General features: G+C 38.1%; 1 protein-coding gene across 2 annotated transcripts; it reads left to right on the top strand.

The window, feature by feature from the left end:
• The first annotated feature begins 1,535 nt into the window (after positions 1 to 1,535).
• On the top strand, positions 1,536 to 21,244 carry cacng7a (calcium channel, voltage-dependent, gamma subunit 7a). 2 transcript variants are annotated; one of them, XM_081705938.1, is made up of 7 exons: positions 1,536 to 1,969; positions 2,466 to 2,605; positions 5,144 to 5,339; positions 11,896 to 11,982; positions 12,426 to 12,566; positions 16,548 to 16,693; positions 18,173 to 21,244. In XM_081705938.1, the coding sequence occupies exons 3-7, from the start codon at positions 5,144 to 5,146 to the stop codon at positions 18,623 to 18,625; spliced, it is 1,023 nt and encodes a 340-aa protein (XP_081562064.1). In that variant the 5' UTR covers positions 1,536 to 1,969; positions 2,466 to 2,605; the 3' UTR covers positions 18,626 to 21,244. The 2 variants fall into 2 exon arrangements, with proteins under 2 accessions (XP_081562064.1, XP_026864080.2); XM_027008279.3 differs by lacking the exon at positions 2,466 to 2,605 and having other exon boundaries at positions 1,541 to 1,969.
• The last annotated feature ends 458 nt before the right edge of the window (positions 21,245 to 21,702 follow it).

The raw sequence follows: 21,702 nt of genomic DNA, 5'->3' as shown, positions 1-21,702 counted from the left end.
CCATTGACATAATAAACTGGCCTAAGGAGGATATAGAAGCTACTGATATCAAGACAAGGAAACTCCTCACAATGCACGAAGGGTTCATCTCTAATCCAGCATTCTGAGACTGTACACTAAGGGGACGGAGGGGGGCTGAGGACTAGTGTCAGCCACTATTCAGGATGAAACAACCAAGATCCAGGAGTACACCAGGATGATGGTCCTGAGTGATGAAGTGCTTAGTGAATAGGTCTGACAGTAAAAACCCAAGGAGGATGGAAGTGAGGAGGAGCAGGAACCATCATGGGAAGAAAACACCTGCATGGTATGTCCACCAACAAGATAGTGGAAGTGACAGATAGGGAGAAATCCTACCAATGGCTGGAAAGGGCTGGACTGAAAGACAGTACAGAACAAGCTCTGAACAGAAGACCAGTAGAGGCTGGGTTCTGCCACACCAGGCAGGACCTCAGATGCAGGCTGTGCAAAGATGCCCCTGAGACAATCCAGTACACAACAGCGGGATGCAAGATGCTAGCAGGCAGAGCGTACTTGGAACTCAATAACCAAGTGGCTCGCATAGTGTACAGAAACATCTGTGCTGAGTATGGGCTGGAAGTTCCAATGTCAAAGTGGGATACACCCAAAAGGTGTTGGGAAATGACCACCTAAGATGACCATGTTAAGACCTTTTGGAACTTCCAGATACAGACAGATAAGATGGTAATGGCTAAAGGGCAGTGGTAACTCAGTGGTTAAGGTACTTGACTTGTTCAAGCCCCACCACTGACAAGTTGTCATAGTTGGGCCCCTTGGCAAGGCTCTTAACCCTCAATTGCTCAAGTTGTATTCATAATTGTAAGTTGCGTTGGATAAAAGGTGTCAGGTAAATGTAAATAACCAACAAGACATAGCAGTAAACAGCTGAAGAGGGCCATAGTGATAGATGTGGTTCCTGTGGTAAATGACCCCAAACTGAGAAACCCCAGAAGAGTGCAGTCCTGGGAAAAGCTAAGATACTACACAGGACCCTCAAGCTCCTGGACCTCTTCTTTCAGAGAAGTCCTGAGCTTGAGGGAAAAAAAGACTGCCGGGAGGGCTGTGTTTTATATATAAAACACGCATATATGTACTGCAGTCCAGTGGTACTTAATTTGCTCTAGCAAAATAAGCACTCGCATATTTACTGCAGTAAGATATCCCCCCCCCCTCCACACACACACACACACACACACACACACACACACACACACACAACAGGCATACACAATATATTATTATTACATTATTATATATTATTCATAGTCTTATAAAGATTTTTTTATTGTGAAGAGCAAGACGTATTCAGAAAGTTGACTTTATTTGCACTGCAAATAATATATATATATATATATATATATATATATATATATATATATATATATATATATATATATATATAGTATATATATATATATATATATATATACTTATTTCTAATAAACGACATTTATTAGGTATCAGTCCGTTTTAAAAATCAGAAATGAGAATTTATCTGAACAAATATGCATGCATAATACAGCTGGAATGAGAACTATCTTAAAAGCATCTGACCTAATTGAGCCTCATCAGCGTGGCGTGCAGCCTAGAGAATGTGTCCTCTCTCTCGCTTCCTCTCTCTCTCTCCACCTCTTCTCTGCTTACTCTCTCTCGCGCGCATTCTCTTCCTCTCCCTCTCCAAACTGTCCCACTCTGTCTATGTGGTTCTGACTGCTCGTGTCTCCGCGCTTTGCACTGTAGACCATTCAACCAATTCTCCGCAGTGCCAAAAGGAGGTAATGAGTAAGATGAAGAATTGAGGAGAGAGTTAGAGAGAGAGAGAGAGAGAGAGAGAGAGAGAGAGAGAGAGAGAGAGAGAGAGAGGTGGGAAACGGCAAAATCCTGTAAGGGTTCTTGGCGTTCGGATCTTTCAGCGCCTGTGCACCGCTGACTGGGTCGCGCGGAGAGGGTGAGTGTATATCTCCGTCATTACCGCGCGCTGCAGCATTTGACTCAAAACAACAAACCGAGTTTCAGAGAACCAGTCATTAGAGCAGGTAACATGTACATGTAGCCCATATATGTTTGGGTATTTCCTCTAAATCTGTTAGCGTCAATATATATAATTAAAAGCTCATGAATTTATGATAACAGAGAACCACGACATTATGACGGGAAATTTATTAAAGGTGTGTGGAGCGATCCTTGGGTAACATTTTGATATTAAACGTCTCCTTATCTCTCTCTATCGTTCTCTCCCCGCCACAAAACAATTTCTATATCTTAAATTTTCTCATGATTTACCTTCCGTTCGTTTTAACCTTTAATCGCGTCTCATTTACTGGTGTGACTGATATAGCCTTCTACAACTGATACACCGCTTTATAAAGTGGGTGTTCGTGGATACAGGAGACATTGTTATATATGTCTAAGAGAAAACGGAATATTCCTTACTCGTGTTTCAGTCTCATTGTAGTGTGCTGCCAGTGCTGCGGTAGGGATGTGCGTGCGTGCGTGCGTGCGTGTGTACGTACCAGGCGGGCGACAACAGTGAGGAGAGACGAAGTAGAAAGTGACGCGGAGAGTGGCCAAATTAGATGGGAAGGTAATATATTTTGCGTTGAGTCAGGGCGAGGTTTTCCCTGTTTTTTGTTTTAAGAACACAAAGACAATTAATTCGTATGAATGGGTGATGTGCTGGATTCATGAATGTGTACATGTGAATGCATGTAAGTGTACTCCCCCCCCCCCCCCCCACCCCCGTAGTTGTGTGCACGTGTGTCCTCTTAGATATTTTTGGTCCAAGGATTTTCCCCATGTCCCTTGCTCACACCCACCCATGTTTTGTGTGACAATTTTTCATTATTCATTTCTCTCCTAGAAATGATGATTTTCTAATGCCCTGTTATCACATTTATTATTATTTTTTACATATTGCCTTCTCAACAGAAAACTATACCTCCTGGTTCCTATTTCCCCACTCAACAGGACATGCCATCTGCAGATTCCCCAGTGCACCATGGGTGCTGTAGTTTTTTCATCAAAAGTGTCTGCAGTCTATGGACTGCTCCTCCTATAACTTTACAGTGTTTATTTTGCACTTGGTCTCTGCCAGAAGCATAGCATTAATCAGACAATCTATCCAAAATACAATTCATATCTGTATTATAACTTCTTTCAGTTCATCCATATTGTACATTCTCACACTGTTCTGTAGCATGGAATAAATGACTGTTTACTATAGCATCCCCAGTCTCTAAGTGTTTACTACAGCATCCCTAGTCTCTAAGTGTTTGCTATAGCACCCCCAGTCTCTAAGTATTTGCTATTGTATCCCCAGTCTCTAAGTGTTTGCTATAGCACCCCGTCTATAAGAAAGGTGTTGTAAATGAGCAGCTCACCCAAAATCCAGAATTCAATTACTTGTGGAGGGAATGCCTAATATATCTGTCACATTTTTGTTAATTACATGCCTGTTCTCCAGAAAGTGAATTAAATATTCTAGCTTTATTTCAAGCTTGACATCAAGTTGATAAATTAGTGGTCATTAATGGTGAATTCTACTTTTCATCCAAAATACAAAAGTTGCTATTGCAAAATTTGCCATAGAAACCTCAAATAACACAGACCTAATAAAAGAGGAGTCTTAGTTCTCACAGGCTTGGTCTTCAGCACATCCAGCTCTTCACATCCCTTTTCTCACACTTCTTCCCTGATCTCTTTGAGTGGCTGTTTTTCATTTGTTTTGTCCTAGCTTTCTTTGAAAATGGCATTTATTCAAGAATTATTGGAAATGTTTTAATTTGACTCTCATTATGAATTACATTAATTAAGATTTAGAAACACCACAGTGTAAAGGTATTTAATTTCAGTTGGTGTTTATTTAGTTTTCAACTCCTGTAATATTGAGCCTGGTGTTTGATTCCTGGAGGACACTGAAAAACGTACCCTATAAAAACTTGTTATATGATGGTAATTGAATTAAACTGGTTGAGTTTACAAAAACAATCCAAAATTAACTGAATAATGTTGAGCTGACTGAGATATGAGCTGAAATTTAGTCTCACAGCTGACTTCATTTCAAATTATTAACAGTTGATTATTGCATTAGTTAACAATTATATACATTACTTGCCTTTTAGTTTTGTATTGTATACACTATTTGTATATCAGTTAAATGTACTGTTTTGATTCATTGACATCACATAAACAAAAATTAAAATGGGTCTTATGAATACATTTTTCAAAGTGATATTCTTTACTAATACTATCTTACTCCATAAATGACAATCTAGTTTTGAGATCATTGGGGATTTCAAAAGCTTACTAATAAAGCACATACCCACAACAACAAGACCTAAAGGTACCTAAAGGACCTAATTTTTCTGTAGGCTTCCATTTCACTGCCAAATAGCAAGTTTCTGTGAATTTTGTGCACAGTAGCTTCCTCTTGGCTGGTCTGTCAGATGTTTGTAACTGTGGCATTTGAGAATATGAATATGGAACATTTAATGACACAGGAGGCCTGACCCTGCCATCTGGCTGCTTCTCCTGGTTTGTGGAAATATGATCTCTATCTCTCTCACACTCACATACACACACACACACACACACACACACACACACACACACACACACACAATACACACATAAAATACACAAAACACCAAAAACACGCACACCTTTTCTCTCTGCTTATTTTCCTAAACAGGCTACATACTATCACTGTGCTATTTCTGTATTTTAAGTGAGTTTCCATTGATCTTACCATACACTCAATTATATCCATGTTACTAAGTACATAGGTAGATTCTTAACCAAAAATGTAGACTATCCAAATGGATATTCATCTGTGCATTTATTTTAATCGAGAACTTCACCTCCTTTGTTTCTATATTTATATGTTTCTACATCCTTTGTTTAAAAGGATAGATGGGAGTAAATTAAGAATGAATAATTAGTGATGAATTGTGAATAGTGATAAAACATGATATACAGTATTAAAAACACCTTCTTTGAGGGTAACAGAATAAAACTGCTGAATGGATTGGATGAATCAGTGTGTCTTATAGTCTTTATTAGAACTAAAATAAGGTTCAACTGTTAAATCTTTCATTTTGTACTCTTCTTCTCTTCTCCATAGATGAGCTCATTCAGCACCAGGGCCCTAACGCTTCTCTCCTCTGTGTTTGGGGCATGTGGGCTGCTCTTGGTGGGCTTGGCCGTGTCGACAGACTACTGGTTACTTATGGAGGAGGGTATTGTGCTGCAGCAGAACCAGACCACTGAGGTCAAGATGGCACTCCATTCCGGCCTTTGGAGGGTTTGCTTCGTGGCTGGTAGGCTGGAGCTCTTCATCCCTTAGTAGCCTAGAGTTCCGACACCTCACATCCTAGACTAGTGGACACACATCACTTAGTAGGCTACAGCTCCCAACCCCACAGTAGACTAGTTTTCCCACTCTACCATAGAATAGTTTACCCAAAATATCTGTGAAGATATCTGTGCATTTTGAATTGTTACAATGTACACAGTGCTTGCTAAGATGAAACAAAAGTGAATGGGTGCCTCACTACATTAACAAAACCTGGCTGTTCCAGGTCCAGGCATTGTTAGTGTACTACAACTGTAGAGTCAGTTTAATCACTTCAGTATTTGCCCCAGTATCATGCCACCCATTTTCTAGGATCACTACAACTCCCAGCATTCCGATGGTGATGCAGCCAATCACCAAGTATACACACGTTCGTCATCACCTGACTATTAATATTAGCTGCTACTCATTTACATTACCTATTTGTACCTGGCATTACCAGACTCTGTGAAGTATTGCCACTCGAACTGTCATGGCATACCAAGCAGTGTTTCTGATTGTCTTACGGTATTTCTGTTTTTTGTCCAATTACTCTCCTTTGTTTTTGCCTGCCCCTTTAAGATTTAACTGCCTTATTATATTGTCTTTCTGGATTTTGACCTAGGACTGTTTATACCCTGTATGTGATTCTGGTTCTGACCATTGCCTGTATTTTGACTACCGTGTTGGATTATCCCTTAATAATTAAAAACATGCCTCATTCTATCTGCAAGCAACAGGCTTTATCTGAAACATTACACCCAGTGTATGGCCTTTACATCTCATGCCATATATTATACCCACCAACATACTTATTCACTATGTTAAATGTATTTGCTTATAATTCCCCTTTTATTTGTGAGGTTAGGGTGGGTTTCATGACACTGATGTGGAATCATATTCCGCTGCCTGTATGCTTTGAAAGGAAAGCCAAATCGGTGCAACAAATTGGTGCAATATTCAATTTCCATTTAATTTAAAGAAATTTAAAATGTGTATTGTTTGAATAAATTGGGAATGAAGTGGTACATTTGCATATTAATATTAATATTATTAATGTTATATTATTATTATTATTATTATTATTAATGTTCAGATTGCTAAACACTGAATATATGAATTCTGGTTGTATTGCATGCTGGTTTGCTTTCACAACATGAGCAGGAAGTGCTGAGGTGGACTGAAACGATGCCACACCAGTTGGCAGGGAACGACGGACTAGGAGAAGTGTAAGGATGATGTCACCATGTTTTAGGGTCTTGCCACTGCTGTCAGTGGTGGGTAGTTGTGTATCTCTGTGGGTTGATTGGGGACCTCCCAGTTACATTATACAGTGCAGTGGATGGTTTTTGTACATTATATCCATTGTAATAAATGAATGTACTATATTCTGTATTTCACAAAGACACAGTTGAACCTATTATTCTAACTGAATACTGTCACTATGAATATATGAGAGGAGAGAGAGAAAGAGAGAGAGAAAGAGAGAGAGGTTTCGGACAGAAGTCCGACACACACACACACACACACACACACACACACACACACATACACACACACACACACACACACACACACACACACACAGACACACACACATACACACACACATAAACACCTACACTCTACCAGTCATCAGATAACCCTCTGGCATAATAAACTGGTCTAAGGAGGAGACAGACACCACTTACATAAAGACAAGGAAACTACTCACAATGCATGAAGGGTGTCTTCCCAAATCCAGCACTCTGAGGCTGGATTTGCAGAAGGAGGAGAAGCAGAAGGAGGAGAGCTCAACAAGATCCAGGAGTACACCATGGTGATGGTCCCAAGTCAAGAAGTCCTTAGTGAGTACCTCAGACAGTATAAACCCAAGGAGGATGGAAATGAGGAGGAACAGGAACCAACATGGGAGGGAAAACTCCTGGACGGTATGTACCATGCTACATAGTGATAGTGATAGCGATAGTGAAAGTGGCTGATATGGAGAAATCCTACCAATGGCTGGAAAAGACTGGACCGAAAGACAGCACAGAGACACTAATCATGATAGCACAGGAACAAGCTCTGAATATAAGATCAATAGAGGCTGGAATCTACCACACCAGGCAGGACCCTAGATGCAGGCTGTGCGAAGATGCCCCTGAGTGGCATATACAGAAACACCTTTGCTGAGTATGGGCTATAAATTCCAAAGTCTAAGTGGTTTATATGCCCAAAAATGAGTGGTGGAAAATGAGTGTGCCACGATCCTGTGGGACTTCCAGATACAGACAGACAAGATGTTAATTTCAATGGATAACCAACTGGATATAGTAATGATGGTCAAACAGCAGAAGAGGGCCATAGTGATAGATGTGGTGATCCAGAGTTACAGTAACTAGGAACATAAGAAGCTCAAGAAATACCAAGGGCTGAGAGAAGAGGTAGAAATTATGTGGAAGGTGAAGGCAACTGTGGTCCCCATGGTAATCAGAGCACTAGGGGCTGGGACCCCCAAACTGAGAGAATGGCTCCAACACATCCCACAACAACATCTGAGATCTCAGTCCAGAAGAGTGGTCAGATTTCACTAGATATAACATAAATATAACACATAGTTTATCTACACTTACCTACCTACACTTGTCTCAGAGGTCAGAAGCGCTTAGCTCCAGTTTAGATAGCCCTTTTTTAGGTACCCTACTGCCCTGCACAAGTTTCTCTGCACAAAACACCTGGTCACATTCATGTAAGGCTTAATAATTAGCTGATGAGCTTTGGGAGTAGGGAAAACTCAATGTTCTGCAGAACTCATAAGTGCATTTTTATAAGCATAAAATTATAGAATGTAGATATCTGCTGGCATACCTACATCAGCAGTCAACCTCATCAGTTTCTGACCACAGAACAACTGCTGAATATTATTATCGACATTTAAGGAATTTATCTGACACTTTTATCCAAAGCAACCTACAAAAACGACTGAGTACAATTTGAGGGTTAAGGGCCTGGCTCAGGGTTATTTAACACTGGTTATTATCTTCGCAGTGCTATTTTCCCACAGATCTTGCTGCAGAAGTGCCCTTAAAACCTTTGCAACCAGTGCTTAAAGCAAAGTGTTACATGAATGTGGACTTTACACTTAGTGGATACAGTAAGTTAATAAGTCAAGTGAAAAAATCACAAGTTGACATAAATTCACAATTCAAGAGTAGTTGGTTTCACTTAAAAATTGATTGTATTTAAATAAAAACAATGACTGTCACTTATCTCAAGCTTTTAATGCTTCACTGATGAATTTATTGAGATTTTATTAGTTATACAGATTTATATATCTGAACATAATATAGTTTCACATATGTCAACTTGTATATTACCAGTATGGTTGCAAACGTTTCGTCATCAAACAAGGAGACATCTTCAGTGCAGGGGTTGGCGATGTGATGTCTCCTAGTTTGGTGACAAAATGTTTGCGACCAAATTATCAAGCCTGGCAAACAGACCACCAACAACGAACTGACCTGGGCTACTAACACCATCAATATTTCAAACCATTTTGAATATTACCAGTATTTTGAGAATGTTTTTATATTGTACAGACATCTATGAGGTTTTCAAATAGGAAGTAACTCTTAATTAGTTGGAGGAAGTGGGCGGTCAAAAGAATGTGATCATACCGAAATCCCCACTGGCACCTCAGCAAATATACTATGATCCTTAGACTCCTACACAAGAGCTGTAAAAGATTAGAGATGTTTTGCATAAACAGGTTCAAATAACTAATGAAAATAGTTGAATTACACACCTGTTATTTGTGCTTTTTATAAGGGAAAACACAACTACTGCATACCAATGAGATGAGTGATGGTGATGTATAGATTATCAGTGAGTTGAGTGATGGTGGATGTATGGATTATCAATGAGCTGTGTAATGGTGATGTATGGATTATCAATGAGCTGTGGGATGGTTGCTGTATGGATTATCAGTGATCTGATTGATGGTGATGTATAGATTATCTGTCACGTTGCTGCTGGCCCGAGTGCCAGCGGGCGTGGAGCACAGACTTCCTCGATAGAGTGAAACATTTATTAACGTAAAACATGAACAATAACGGTAGCACTCACACATGACATTAGCGATAGACATAACGATACATTTAACTATATACAGATTACACAACACTGAACAATAGATATACAAACGTTTAAGCGGACTTCAGCAAACAATGACCAGCATAATGCATACACCAGCAGAGGTTTAAATACACACAACCCCATGCAGGTGCGTGCATTTATGGAGGGCATGGTTACAAATAAGGTGAAGCCCCTTGCATGTGGCAGGCCATACCACGTGACAGCCTCCGGGCTGCCGTACACACACACAGACACAGTATGGCCATGCCCAGTGCCCACCCTGCACAAGGCCAGGAACCTCCCACCTGGGAGACCCTCACAAAGTAGGGAGAAAGGCAGAGTACCTGCCTCTCTCGGGTCAGTCCGTTGCTTTCCCCATGCAGTGAAGCGCCTATAGATGAACAAGAAGTACAAACATACACAAACAAAAGCACCTTCACACAAACACTTTAGGTGCAGTGCTGCAGCGTCTGCAGTTAGTGCAGGTGCTGTAAACGGGTCCCTGGCCTATATCGGTCTTTATGCCAGCCTGATTAGCATTTTGTTTTATTTTCATTGTTTGAATGTAGACATATGTTTGTAATATATGTATAATATGTAGGAGCAGAAGGCACACAACTCCAAAAATTTGTTTCAAATGTGTGCAGACTAAGAATGCATTTAATTCCTAAGAACCCTCTGTATATAAGACCATGTTTGTTGCAAAAGAATTTAGAAAAAGAATTTTAAATCACAGCACACATGTAATTACATGACATAAAAGTAATGTAACTTTTAACAAGTAGCTTAATAAATATAAAGAAATCAACAATTCTGGTGATATTTTAAGAACCCTGTTAAAAATTATATAGTTTACCAAGATGATTAAAAGAGGATTAAGCCTGACAATGAAATTCTGCTTCAGGTTCTTACTAGCAATCCTGGTGAACTTCATATAGACCTTGACAGTAATACAATTAAATGCTCAGTAATTATTTTAAAAACAACAACAACAACAAAAAAAAACCCAAAACATAAAAATTAGCAAGTATATGTACAGTTCCTAAACATTGCATACATTTCACAGCAAATTACAAACTAATAAACTGATCTTGTGAGTTTTTAAATAAATAACAATTGGAATTTTAATGTGGCCTTAAATTAACTTAGCACAAAATACAAATATTAATATAGTTAGTTAATGTCAAACTCAAAACATGATACTTAACCTTGTTTAGCTAGCAAACAGATTAACAAGTGCTAAAAATTTAGCTAGGTTAGTCAGTTAATGTCAGTTAACCCGGTACAGTTTTATCTTAAAAGTTAACTTAAAACATCCATAAAACTAAGCTGCAAAAATGAACGTCCCTTATGTGTTAAAGGAGAAAGTCAATTTCAAAAATTACCCAACTAACAATGGCTAACGATGTCAAAGCAAAATATAAAATCCATGAAGCTGCCCATTCACACAATGTTGTATTCTCATTGTCAGGTAGGATTCTTCACTGTGATCAATCATAGTAAAGATAAGTTAAGTTCTCATCTTTCAAATATATTTAGAAACTTGAAATTTTGAGTAATAACTCAAAACCATGAATTAATTGACATCTGCAGCCAAAGAAAATAAAATAACTTTGAAAATAACTTTGAAGTGTTGACAATAAATGAGATTTCATGTAAAGAGTAAACACCAGCATTTACTGTGAAACTATATCTCCTTAATGATTTCTGGACAGTAAAGACAAAATCAGAGTTTATAGTGAAACTAAATCTCCTTAATGATTTCTGGACAGTAAAGGCAGCACCTACATTTATTGTGAAGCTAAATCTAAAAAAAAATTAAAGGATTAGCAGTTGTACACAAACTTTACCTCTTTGTCACTCTTATTTAACTGTCAATACAGCAGAGCCAATGAGGAGTGCAGATCTCAAATACAGATGATGTAAACATCGACAATAGACATTTATATAAGTTCCTACACTCTAGGATTATTGTTTTAATAATTAGATTATTAGTCTTAATGCACATTATTTAGTAACTAAGATTAAATTAATAAAAGAGTAATAAAAGACTCTGTGGTATCACATGACTCCAAAGGAAAAGGGGAATCATAGTTTTATGAGGGAGAAGATTTTTTTTTTTTTAAACTCAACCTCTTGCTTCTCAAACAAGTCCAGTGCTTAATGCTTAACATCTACATTTTCCTTCACGTTTGAACAAAATTAATTTCTGTCCCCATTGCAACTTTCTGTCTCTCTCGATGTCTGTCTCTGTGTATCTCTGCCACTGTTAATATTTGCTTCACCCATTTTTTGTGACTCATGCTTCTGTTTCCTCTTTGCATTTTATCCCTGTTTTTTATTCTACCTCACTCACTCACTCTCTCTCTCTCTCTCTCTCTCTCTCTCTCTCTCTCTCTCTCTCTCTCTCTCTCTCTCTCTCTCAGGGCCAGAGAAGGGGAGATGTGTGGCATCAGAATACTTCACTGAGCCTGAAATTGAGATTACAACAGAGAACACAGCAAATATATTGAGTAAAGGACACTTCATTTAGTGGTAGACCATTAATACCAGGCTTAATTTTGTATATCCAGGATATTAAATATACTCAGAACAGTACAACTTCTTATATGTTGATTGTTTACTAATAATATTGAATGTACATTATAGTAAACACTTCTGTAACCATTGCATTAAATCAGGTGATTTGTAGTATATGCAGGATTCTGCATATATTCACAGCTCCACAGTTTGAACATTAGCCCGAGACCCATATTGCTTATTCACCGGCAATAACAAATATGTTATAATATAAGCGGTGATAAAACAGAGCAATGACTGACCAAACTATGCGGGAAAATGGAACAGGAAATTAAGTGTGGCGTTCAGATTGTGTTCATTAGCTCTCTTTTGTGCTGCACTGCTTGTTGAAATGCATCATGATGTCATCGCTAGCTCTTTCTTTCCCTTCCCTCAGAAATGGTAAGGACAGCGACCCCCTTCCCCTTGGTATCCCTCCTCTTTGTTTTCACGGCCTTCATCATCAGTAACATCGGGCACATTCGGCCTCAGCGTACCATCCTGGCCTTCGTCTCTGGAATATTTTTCATCCTGTCAGGTGAGGATTCTGCTGTACCATAATCATCTTCTGCTTATTTTTCATTATGGTTGTTTACATTAGTTGTTTACATCTGAGATCTTACTGAATGTTTTTTTTGTTGAGATTTTGTTTGCTTTTTTAATGTAGAGTGTGATGGGTGACATCGTAGATGTATTCATTGTGATCCAATGCTGTTTCTCTTTAAATCCAGTATGTCAACCAGGCAAGGGGCAGTAGCTCAACGACACCTCTGCATTTTAATGAACAATGTTTCACTTGACTTCCCTCTATTTTGACATACAGTGAGTGGTCAATTACTCCTCACTAACATTCACCCCAAAGTGCAAAAGAGAAAGCTCTGGAAGGAGTCTATTCCTTTCACCCGAGTTTGACACATACTATGTGTTCATAGTAAGTGTGGCCCATTGGGAATGTGTGAATTTAGTTTGTCTGAGGACATGAATTCTGATTAGCATGTAGAAAGGCCCAGAATAGGGCCTTGCATGACATGTTGATGTGTTCAACTCAAGGTTGAGATCAACTCTAGATATAGTTGCACCAGAAAAGGAAAAAAGGACACCTCTGCATAAAGCACCACCGTAGAAAAGCTAGCAGCTGCAACAGCTCAAGAAGAAATCTGAAAGAGTTTGGAGGAAAATTAAATTAGTAATACACTAAGAAATTCTAAAAAGCTGCATTGAACATTCTAATAAGACATTCTTGAGAGGAGAGGCAACTGCATTTTTGAAAGATAATGAAATGAAAATAGAAACAACCCTAAACATATTTTCATTGGCTGAATGATTTGTTATATTTCTGGATGCTCTCAAGATTACTGTGATGAGCCTCTATCAAATAAACACAATCCAGATTAATCAATTTTAAATTATTAGACTATTTTCAGATTTAAAATAAAAAATGTAGTCTTTAAACAAAATAAATGAATTATTAAAACATTCTTAAAAATGTTTTTGAAAAATTACCCTAAGGGTTTCAGACCAGACACTATGTTAAACAGTGTTTATCCTTCCTTGTGTTTATCTATCCTTGTATTTTTAGAATTAATACATTATACCACAATATTCTTGAGGGTTTGCTTTTGTGGAAAGCCTTACACATTATTTTTTAAATAATTACATTGCTATTCTTATTCTTATTATTCCTGTATTTATTTAAACTTTAATTATTCACTTTTGTTTTGTTTTGTTGTCAGTCATTGTCATTCTATGTTTGTTATTCTATTCTTTTTATGTTTTTATTTGTCAATTGTTTTACACTTTTTGTGCTGTGAAGCCCTTTTAGCTGTGTTTTTATGCATGAAAAGTGCTATATACATAAATGAAAATTAAAATAAAAGTTCAAAAAGTAGAACAGTGCCACACATGGGTGGGGTTCAGTTTGTCACACACACCGAAGTATGACAACACTAGGTTATTACTGAAGTCTGATGATTGGTCTTATAAGAATAATGACACTAGGTTAAGTGGTTAAGGTGCTTGTCTTGTAATCAGAAAATTGCCAGTTCAAGCCCCCCTGTTGGGTCCCTGAGCAAGTTACTTAACCCTCAGTTGCTCAAGATATATTCAGTCATAATTGTAAGTCACTTTGGCTAAAAGTGTCAGGTAAATGACCATTTGAATGATAAGTGTGACAACACTAGGTTATGTGTTTTGTGCAAACCTCTTTGTAGATCCTGCCAAGCCATCTGCAGATATTCTACACAGGAAGTCTAAAAGTTGAGTAACATAATTTTTAAGAAATCTGAATACAAGATGGTATGCTTTAATATTGACATCAAGGATTTCCAAAATGGCTCAAATTGCGATTATTGCTAATAGTGAGTATTTGTATTAGTGAACATCCATATAACAAACAAACAAACAAACCAGATACCTTTTTTGGTTCACATTCAAAACTAAGAGACAGATGAAATGGAACAAAACAAGTGATCTTGTTGTGCAAGTTTTGTGTGCATGTGTGTTGTAGGTTATGGGTGTGTCTTAGGTTATGTGCGTGTGTCGTAAGTTGTGTGTGTGTGTTGTAGGTTATGTGTGCGAATGTCTTAGGTTATATGTGCACGTGTCACCTAGGTTTTGTGTGTGTGTGTCATAGGTTATGGGTGTGTGCTTGTGTAGTAGGTTATATGTGCATGTTTTGGTGTGTCATAGGTTATGTGTGTGTGTGTGTGTGTGTGTGTGTGTGTGTGTGTGTGTGTGTGTGTGTGTGTGTGTGTGCGTGGTAAGCTGTGTGTGTGTCGTAGGTTATGTTTGTGTGTGTTGTAGGCTATGTGTGTGTGTGTCGTAGGCTATGTTTGCGTGTGTTGTACGTTATGTGTGCGTGTGTTGGTGTGTCGTAGGTTGTGTGTGTCATAGGTTATTTGTGCGTGTGTGTTGGAGGTTATGTGTGTGTTTTAGGTTTTGTGTGTGTGTGTGTCATAGGTTAACATTTTTATTTGTTTCTTTTATTTTTTATTCTCATTTTGAATGCCAATGTATGTATTTTTGATACTTACAAATGGCAAATAAAGCTAAACTTGAACCTAAAGAGAATCACATTTGGTCCTGATAATCAGCATGAGTTTGGGTTTCACTTAAACAAGTCTAACCTTTCAGTGCTGTTGAAGTAACTCACACCCATGTAACCCGTTACACCTGTCAAACTTTCTTCTTTGACTTAGTAACTGTAGTTGGCTAGTACATCTGACCAATATTTATTATGATCAGAAAGTCTCAGCAGTATCTGGTAAAATGTGCTCATAGTTTTGACAAATTCACTGGATTTGCTCTAAGCTATGCTGTAATGTCACTGTAGATGATGGTGACACTTCCGTCAGGCCACATAGTAAGCCACAGGCAGTGCTGGGAGTGTTCTGGGTTTAACAAGGCCTCAGACACTCATGCTCCAAATGAGGTCAGCGTGTCTCACCAGGGCTTCTTGTGGAGGTTTTTTCTTTTTTTTTGTTGGCTCACAGCCGGTCTGGCCCACTCGGGCAGAAACTCTGTGGTGCCACCTCTGTCTGTCAGTACCACAGCCTGGGGACACATACCACAGCCTTGTAGAACATTGATACCCAAACAGGTGCCACTGTTATTCTGTGATAAAGTATTTTACCCACTGTCATTCTCTAATGAAGTGTTTCATCTACTGCCTTTCTGTAACAAAGTGTTTCACAACCGCATCGGTGACAGGGAGGCTCTACTTAACAGTGGCTAAACAGAAATCAATACAGAACTGCTGGACTCTAACACATCTATTTTGAAACCAAGCATTAATGATACTGCTACTCTTTAAAAAGCGAGGACTGCACTGAGCGTGCCTGAGTTTTGGTCTTGTCTTTGAGACCCTGTTATGTATGAAGTAATCCTGTAACATGACCCAGGCTCCTTCTTCTATGTCTCATCAAGCTAAAATGTACAGCAGAAGAAAAGGTACATTTAAAAATATGAGGGCCACTTCTCTATGTAAAACTTTTTGTGAGATGATTAATATTGATTCATATCATGAGCATACATTTCAGAGTTATTGAACACTTCATCAAAAGTATGACTTAATTACTTTTGACAGGAGAACAGAACATATTCTGTTCTCTCTGTTTGTGTTTGGTTATGCCAGGGACTTTTTCTTTCGCATCTCTCTTCTTTCCCATGCTACCTTTCCCCTCATCGTGAATGTGACATTTAAACACTCTTTCAGTGATAATGCATCACAATCCAATATGCTGAGAGTTACTGTGTTCTGAATTCGCTCAGCCTCACCCTGTCATCTGTAATTACTGTCAAAGAGTCTAGTTTATGTTTGACCAATAGTTTTCTTCTGACAGCAAACAGATGGTTAAGGGGAGCTATTGACTTGCAGTGTCTTCATCACTCTTTATAACTTTTTTCTTTTTAACGTTATTTTTTAGGCATCCTTCCAAATGCTTTAGGATTATATTTGTTGGCTGATTAACAGTTAGTAGGCCTGTTCATACTCCGCTCTCTCTCACTCTGACGTTTCCAGGCTTGAGTCTGGTGGTCGGTCTGGTGCTCTACATTTCTAGTATAAATGACGAAGTAATGAACCGGCCGAGGGAGCCTGAGCAGTTCTTCCACTACCACTATGGCTGGTCCTTTGCCTTCGCCGCCAGCTCCTTTCTGCTCAAAGAGGTCAGTGCTGTGGGGTAACTGCACCTGCTTCCCACCCATCCTCATCCTGGTGCTGTCTTGTCATCGCAGCTCTGCTGTCATTGTGTGCTGCTCAGTGCTAACTGCACTGGGGTCTTTCTCATCAATACACAACCAATATATTAGTCAGGCCTAATTTCTACTCTAAAACCCTAAGCATTAGTGCTATTACTGAGCACATTTGCAGGGTTCAGGTCATTAATTTAAACAGTAGTACTATTTGACCCACACCTCTGAACTTGTATGTTTCCCCATCAGAAGCATATTGGCATCATGCCACATGTGCCACACACACTTTAGCTCTAGTGTCTCCTGATCACTTTGTATTTATATACAAAGCTATCAACAAGCAAATATTATCATCAATTTAGAAATATATAATGCAAATGCAAATGATGAATTAAAATGAATGAAAAAGAATTTCAGTATTTCAGTATGTACTAAGTAACATTTATATGGTTGAATTAGGAAAACCCTGACATTTTTCATGCTATTCAGATGATCACAGTAAACCTTGAACCACAATGAAGCATGGACCTTGTATGTTAAGTTGGAAAGTAGAAACAAACCATGGGCCTAATTTAGTGCCAAATGCTTCAAATAATATAGTAAAATTCACCAGTGAAATATTAATTATAATACATGAAATGTAAGAAATATTTACTTTTTTGCAAAAGTAATTAATGAGAATCAAATCATTGTTTTCAACTAAATTATTACACATTCATCTCATTTTGACAGTCTTTGAATTCTTTATTTTCAAATTTTTGTAATGCATGTATTTTTTCTTATATCTTCTGCTTCTGCTACCTTTCTTTTGCTTCTGACGTCTGGTGCATTTGTATGGATGATAGGTCTTATAAGGATGCATTTAGCTCAAGTCTCTAGTAGACAACTGATTTTGGAGTGTGAGGTGCTCTAAAACACATCCACACCCACTGTAAGAATATACTATATATAATAATCACAAAAGGACATTCAAGTTGGAAAAAGTAATTTGTAGTTTGGAAATACAGATGGAGAGAATAGGGCTGAATTAAACCTTTACAAACAGGTGTGTATTAAAAGTTAAAAATCATATAATATTTGCTTTGTTAAAATTTTAAAGTTTTGTTGGTTTCCTATAAGTCAGTTCTTCTGGCTATGTAACATCAACTATATTGCTTATGGCAGTTTTTCTCTCCAGCATGATTATATAACAATTCGGGGTTTAACAAACAGGTGCTCAGATGGTAATAATGCAGTCAAGATTTAACACAATTCCCTCAGCTATGATAAACCATATAAACTAGTGTTTCACTTAATGGTAATTAGAATAAAAAAGAAAGCAATTTTTTATTACACGCTGTTTCTTTTTGACCTTATTCTTTTTGACTTCTCTCTGTCTGTCTCTCTCTCTGTCTGTCTGTCTGTCTCTCTCTCTCTCTCTCTCTCTTTCTTCCCTGACACCTTTTCGGTCAGGGTGCTGGTGTGATGTCGGTCTACCTCTTCATGAAACGGTACGCCGAAGAGGAGATGTACCGGCCCCACCCAGCTCTTTATCGCCCCCGCCTGTCTGAGTGCAGTGACTACAGCGGCCAGTACCTGCACCCCGACTCCTGGCCTCCCCCCCAGCGTGGTCGCAGTGCTTCAGAAGCCTCCAGTGACATCTCTATCCAGCTCAACCAGACCTCACCACCGCTGGTGGCCAAGAGCAGCCTTCCCTCCAACCCGCCCTCGTCAGGCCCATCCTCCGCAGCCAGCTTCCACCTCCAACCCGCAAGCTCCTCCTCCTCCTCTTCCTACCCCCACACTCACCACTCCTCCCACACTGGAGGCCCTGCCCCCCAGTTGCTTCCTATGGCTACACCCCCTTCTGCCATGCCACCTCCTCTCTACCACACACACATGAGGATGAGCGCTTCGCCATGCTAGATGGTGAGATATGCAGCGCACACACGCACACACACACATGCAGAAATGAGAGGTTAAAGGAAAGGAAAAGCGTTGAGAGCAATAAAACAGGCTGAGAGAGAGTATGTGAAGGAGAGCGGTGACAATGTCAGGCCAAAAATGGAAGCAAGACAAAGGCATGTGTGTGTGGGGGGTGTTTTTAACTTTTGCCTGAGACTAACTGCACATGATCTGAGGTGAGAAAGGAGAGGAATATGAGGTGAGGGGAGGGTAACACACATGGGGGAGAAGGAAAAGGGGCAAAGTTCTTAAAACACTGATGTGAAAAAAATTAAAAAGAACAATTGTTTATGCATTTTGTTTTCTGAAAAACCTGTATAAAACATAACATGCTTGGTGTTGTACTCTATACCAACATTTTTTAATATATCTTTGGGCAATATACTTTTTTCATCTTTGGTATTATTTTGTGAAAAACTGTTGTTAGAAATACCACCCCCCACCCCCCCAAAAAAAACCAAACAAAAAAATCCAATTACAAAATCCTGTTGACAGGCTTATTGAGGCAGTCAAGAACCACAATTGCTAAAAAGTTTATTGAATAGCAAACCCAGAGGCAGTCATTTAAATGACATATCCACGGTTCTTTTCTGCCACTATGTTATTACCCCTGTCTGCACAGACTAAGTTCTCTAGTTTGCTCCTGCTCACGCTTCTGTCTAAAATTCAACAGGCGCAAATTGTTATTAGATGTGCAAATGAGAACCAGGGTCCCGGTGCGGTGGCTGATAACAATCATGTCTGGGTCCTTTATGCTCTGCAGTATTACTGATTTCAGTGTGAACTGTCTTCTTCTCATATAGTAACATTTTAAGTGCTAAGTTATCAAACCAGAATATGCCTCAAAATGGTTGCTGTCATCTGTAGTAGACCCCTGTAATTTCAGTTAAAAGTATTTCCTGTGTTACATTCTCTTGCGTGTTTAACAATATTATTCCATTATAACTATTACTTCTAGAGCTTATCTACTACAGCCACTATTATTAAAGCTTATATATTGTATCATATTATAATACAAGCTATTATTGCACTTGTATACTATAACTACTTTACATAAATATTAAAAAAGAAGTTTGGTATGTGCGCAAGATAGATTGGGAAGATAGACCATGAAAAATATTTAAACAAATTTTGTGAAGTTTTTAAATAGAATGTTTAAATACAGACATTTAATAGCACAACACAATAACAATACAATGTTTTCTGGTTTATATTTTCTCTGCCAGGCTAAGTAGTGAGAAGAAATTATATATGGTTCCTTGATCGCCCCCTGGTGCCCACAAATGTTTACTACTATTCATACAATTTATTATGAAACTTCCATCTGATTTTGTGGCTGTTTTATTTGTACTTGTATTCAGCACTAGAATGCGTTGGATTCATGCATGCACACACATGGCAAAAAAAGGTTGCTCATTATACATCAAATAACTTTTCCAAATTAATTTAACTATATCATCACAAGCTGAAAAACAAATTATTATCTTTTAAGTTCCAAATAAAAGGCATTATTTTGGTTTTAAAATTTGAACAGATAGTATAGAACAAGTGTTTACTGAGATGAATACTATTTTCTTGACTGTTCATAGTGTAAATTACACATCTTAAATATGAATAATTATTGATTACGTCCAGGACTGGCTCCTGCTGGAAAGTATAAAACTACATAATTATGTTATCAATAGAATAGGTAGTAGTTTAGTTAACTACTCATATACATTACATACACATAGAGTACCAGTCAAATGTTTGGACACTCCTGACTATTAGGCCTTCATAGTCTTTTTAAAGGTATCATAATCTAATTGTTTATGCCTAAATTTATTTTTAAAACAAATTTTAATAGTGAAAGATACAATAACATTTTTTTATTAATATTTTTTAATTACACCCTCTCAACAAATAGTTTTCACTCTGAACTTTAGTGTTTCTACACATATGTGGGAATATCCTTAAGATATCATAGGTGATTATGAATCTGGTTAAGAGATCACCAAGAACATGAAATGCTGTCATCAAAGTAAAGGGTGGTAATTAAATTTGTTTAAACAATAACAATGTTTAACACATGTGCTATTTCATTGTTTTTATACCTTTACTCTTTTTGTAAAATGTAGAAAACAGTGAGAATAAACAAAGAGTAGGTTTGTCCAGACTTTGAACTGGTACTACATTTTCAGAGAGAATCTAAGAGATCATTTGTCTTGCAATTTATTTGTATCTAAACTGTTGGATGTTCTAACCCTAACCCTAACCCTAACTCTCTTGATCTGCTACTCTGTCAACTCATTTCCTTCTTTTTAAACCCATTCTCTCTCTCTTACTTTCTGTCCTTAAATCTTGTCTTAGCGCTTTGCTTCTGCTAAAATGTCTTTCTATGCTTATTATATTCTCAGGTGCTTATTATTATTATTATTATTATTATTATTATTATTATTATTAAGGATCCAGTTTGGTCCTGCATCAGAGACTTTTCATGCTTTATGAATACACAGACTATAGTTAAATGATGTAGTCCTGGTTCTGGAGGGAGCTCAACCATTCCTTGATCTTCTGAATAAAACACAATAAATGTGTCAATGTGGAGTTTAAATAAAACTTTAGTGTGAGAACAGAGGGGAGGAAGTGACTGCAGGGCTGAAGTGAAGGAGAGATGTGTGCATGTGTTATGATATCTCTGACATGTTTTTGGTGTTGATTTTGAGAGAATTTTTCATTGGTTCTTTATGTTCAAAAGAACATAAGAAGATGTTGGGAACAATGGAAATATGTTAATATTGTAACAGCAGGTCAGGATGTAACAGAGCAGACCAGGTGCTCATGCTGACACAGGACCTTTATGGTGTACTTTGATGGACAAAATAAACAAAGAGGTTACAAAATAACATTGGTGAAAAAATACTTGTGATATGGTGAAGATATGCAAACAAGTGCAAGACTTGGAATTACAAAGAAAAATGTGCATATATATTTCATGCTAACAGCACTGATATGAACCAGGTATGGAATTTTGGGAAGCAGTCAGGCATGGAGTGTAA

Source organism: Electrophorus electricus, chromosome 2, assembly GCF_041902795.1.
Source record: "Electrophorus electricus isolate QZ-2024a chromosome 2, ASM4190279v1, whole genome shotgun sequence".
In the NCBI taxonomy this organism is placed as follows: Eukaryota; Metazoa; Chordata; class Actinopteri; order Gymnotiformes; family Gymnotidae; genus Electrophorus; species Electrophorus electricus.
Note: the sequence above shows the minus strand (reverse complement) of the source record. Positions and strands in the feature narration are given on the sequence as shown.

Bases quoted from the DNA above. Each gene is read 5' to 3' on its own strand.
- cacng7a (XM_081705938.1), top strand. From the start codon at position 5,144: ATGAGCTCATTCAGCACCAGGGCCCTAACGCTTCTCTCCTCTGTGTTT. The intron at 11,983-12,425 runs GTAAAGGACACT...CCCTTCCCTCAG, and splicing joins GAACACAGCAAATATATTGA to AAATGGTAAGGACAGCGACC. The intron at 16,694-18,172 runs GTCAGTGCTGTG...CTTTTCGGTCAG, and splicing joins GCTCCTTTCTGCTCAAAGAG to GGTGCTGGTGTGATGTCGGT.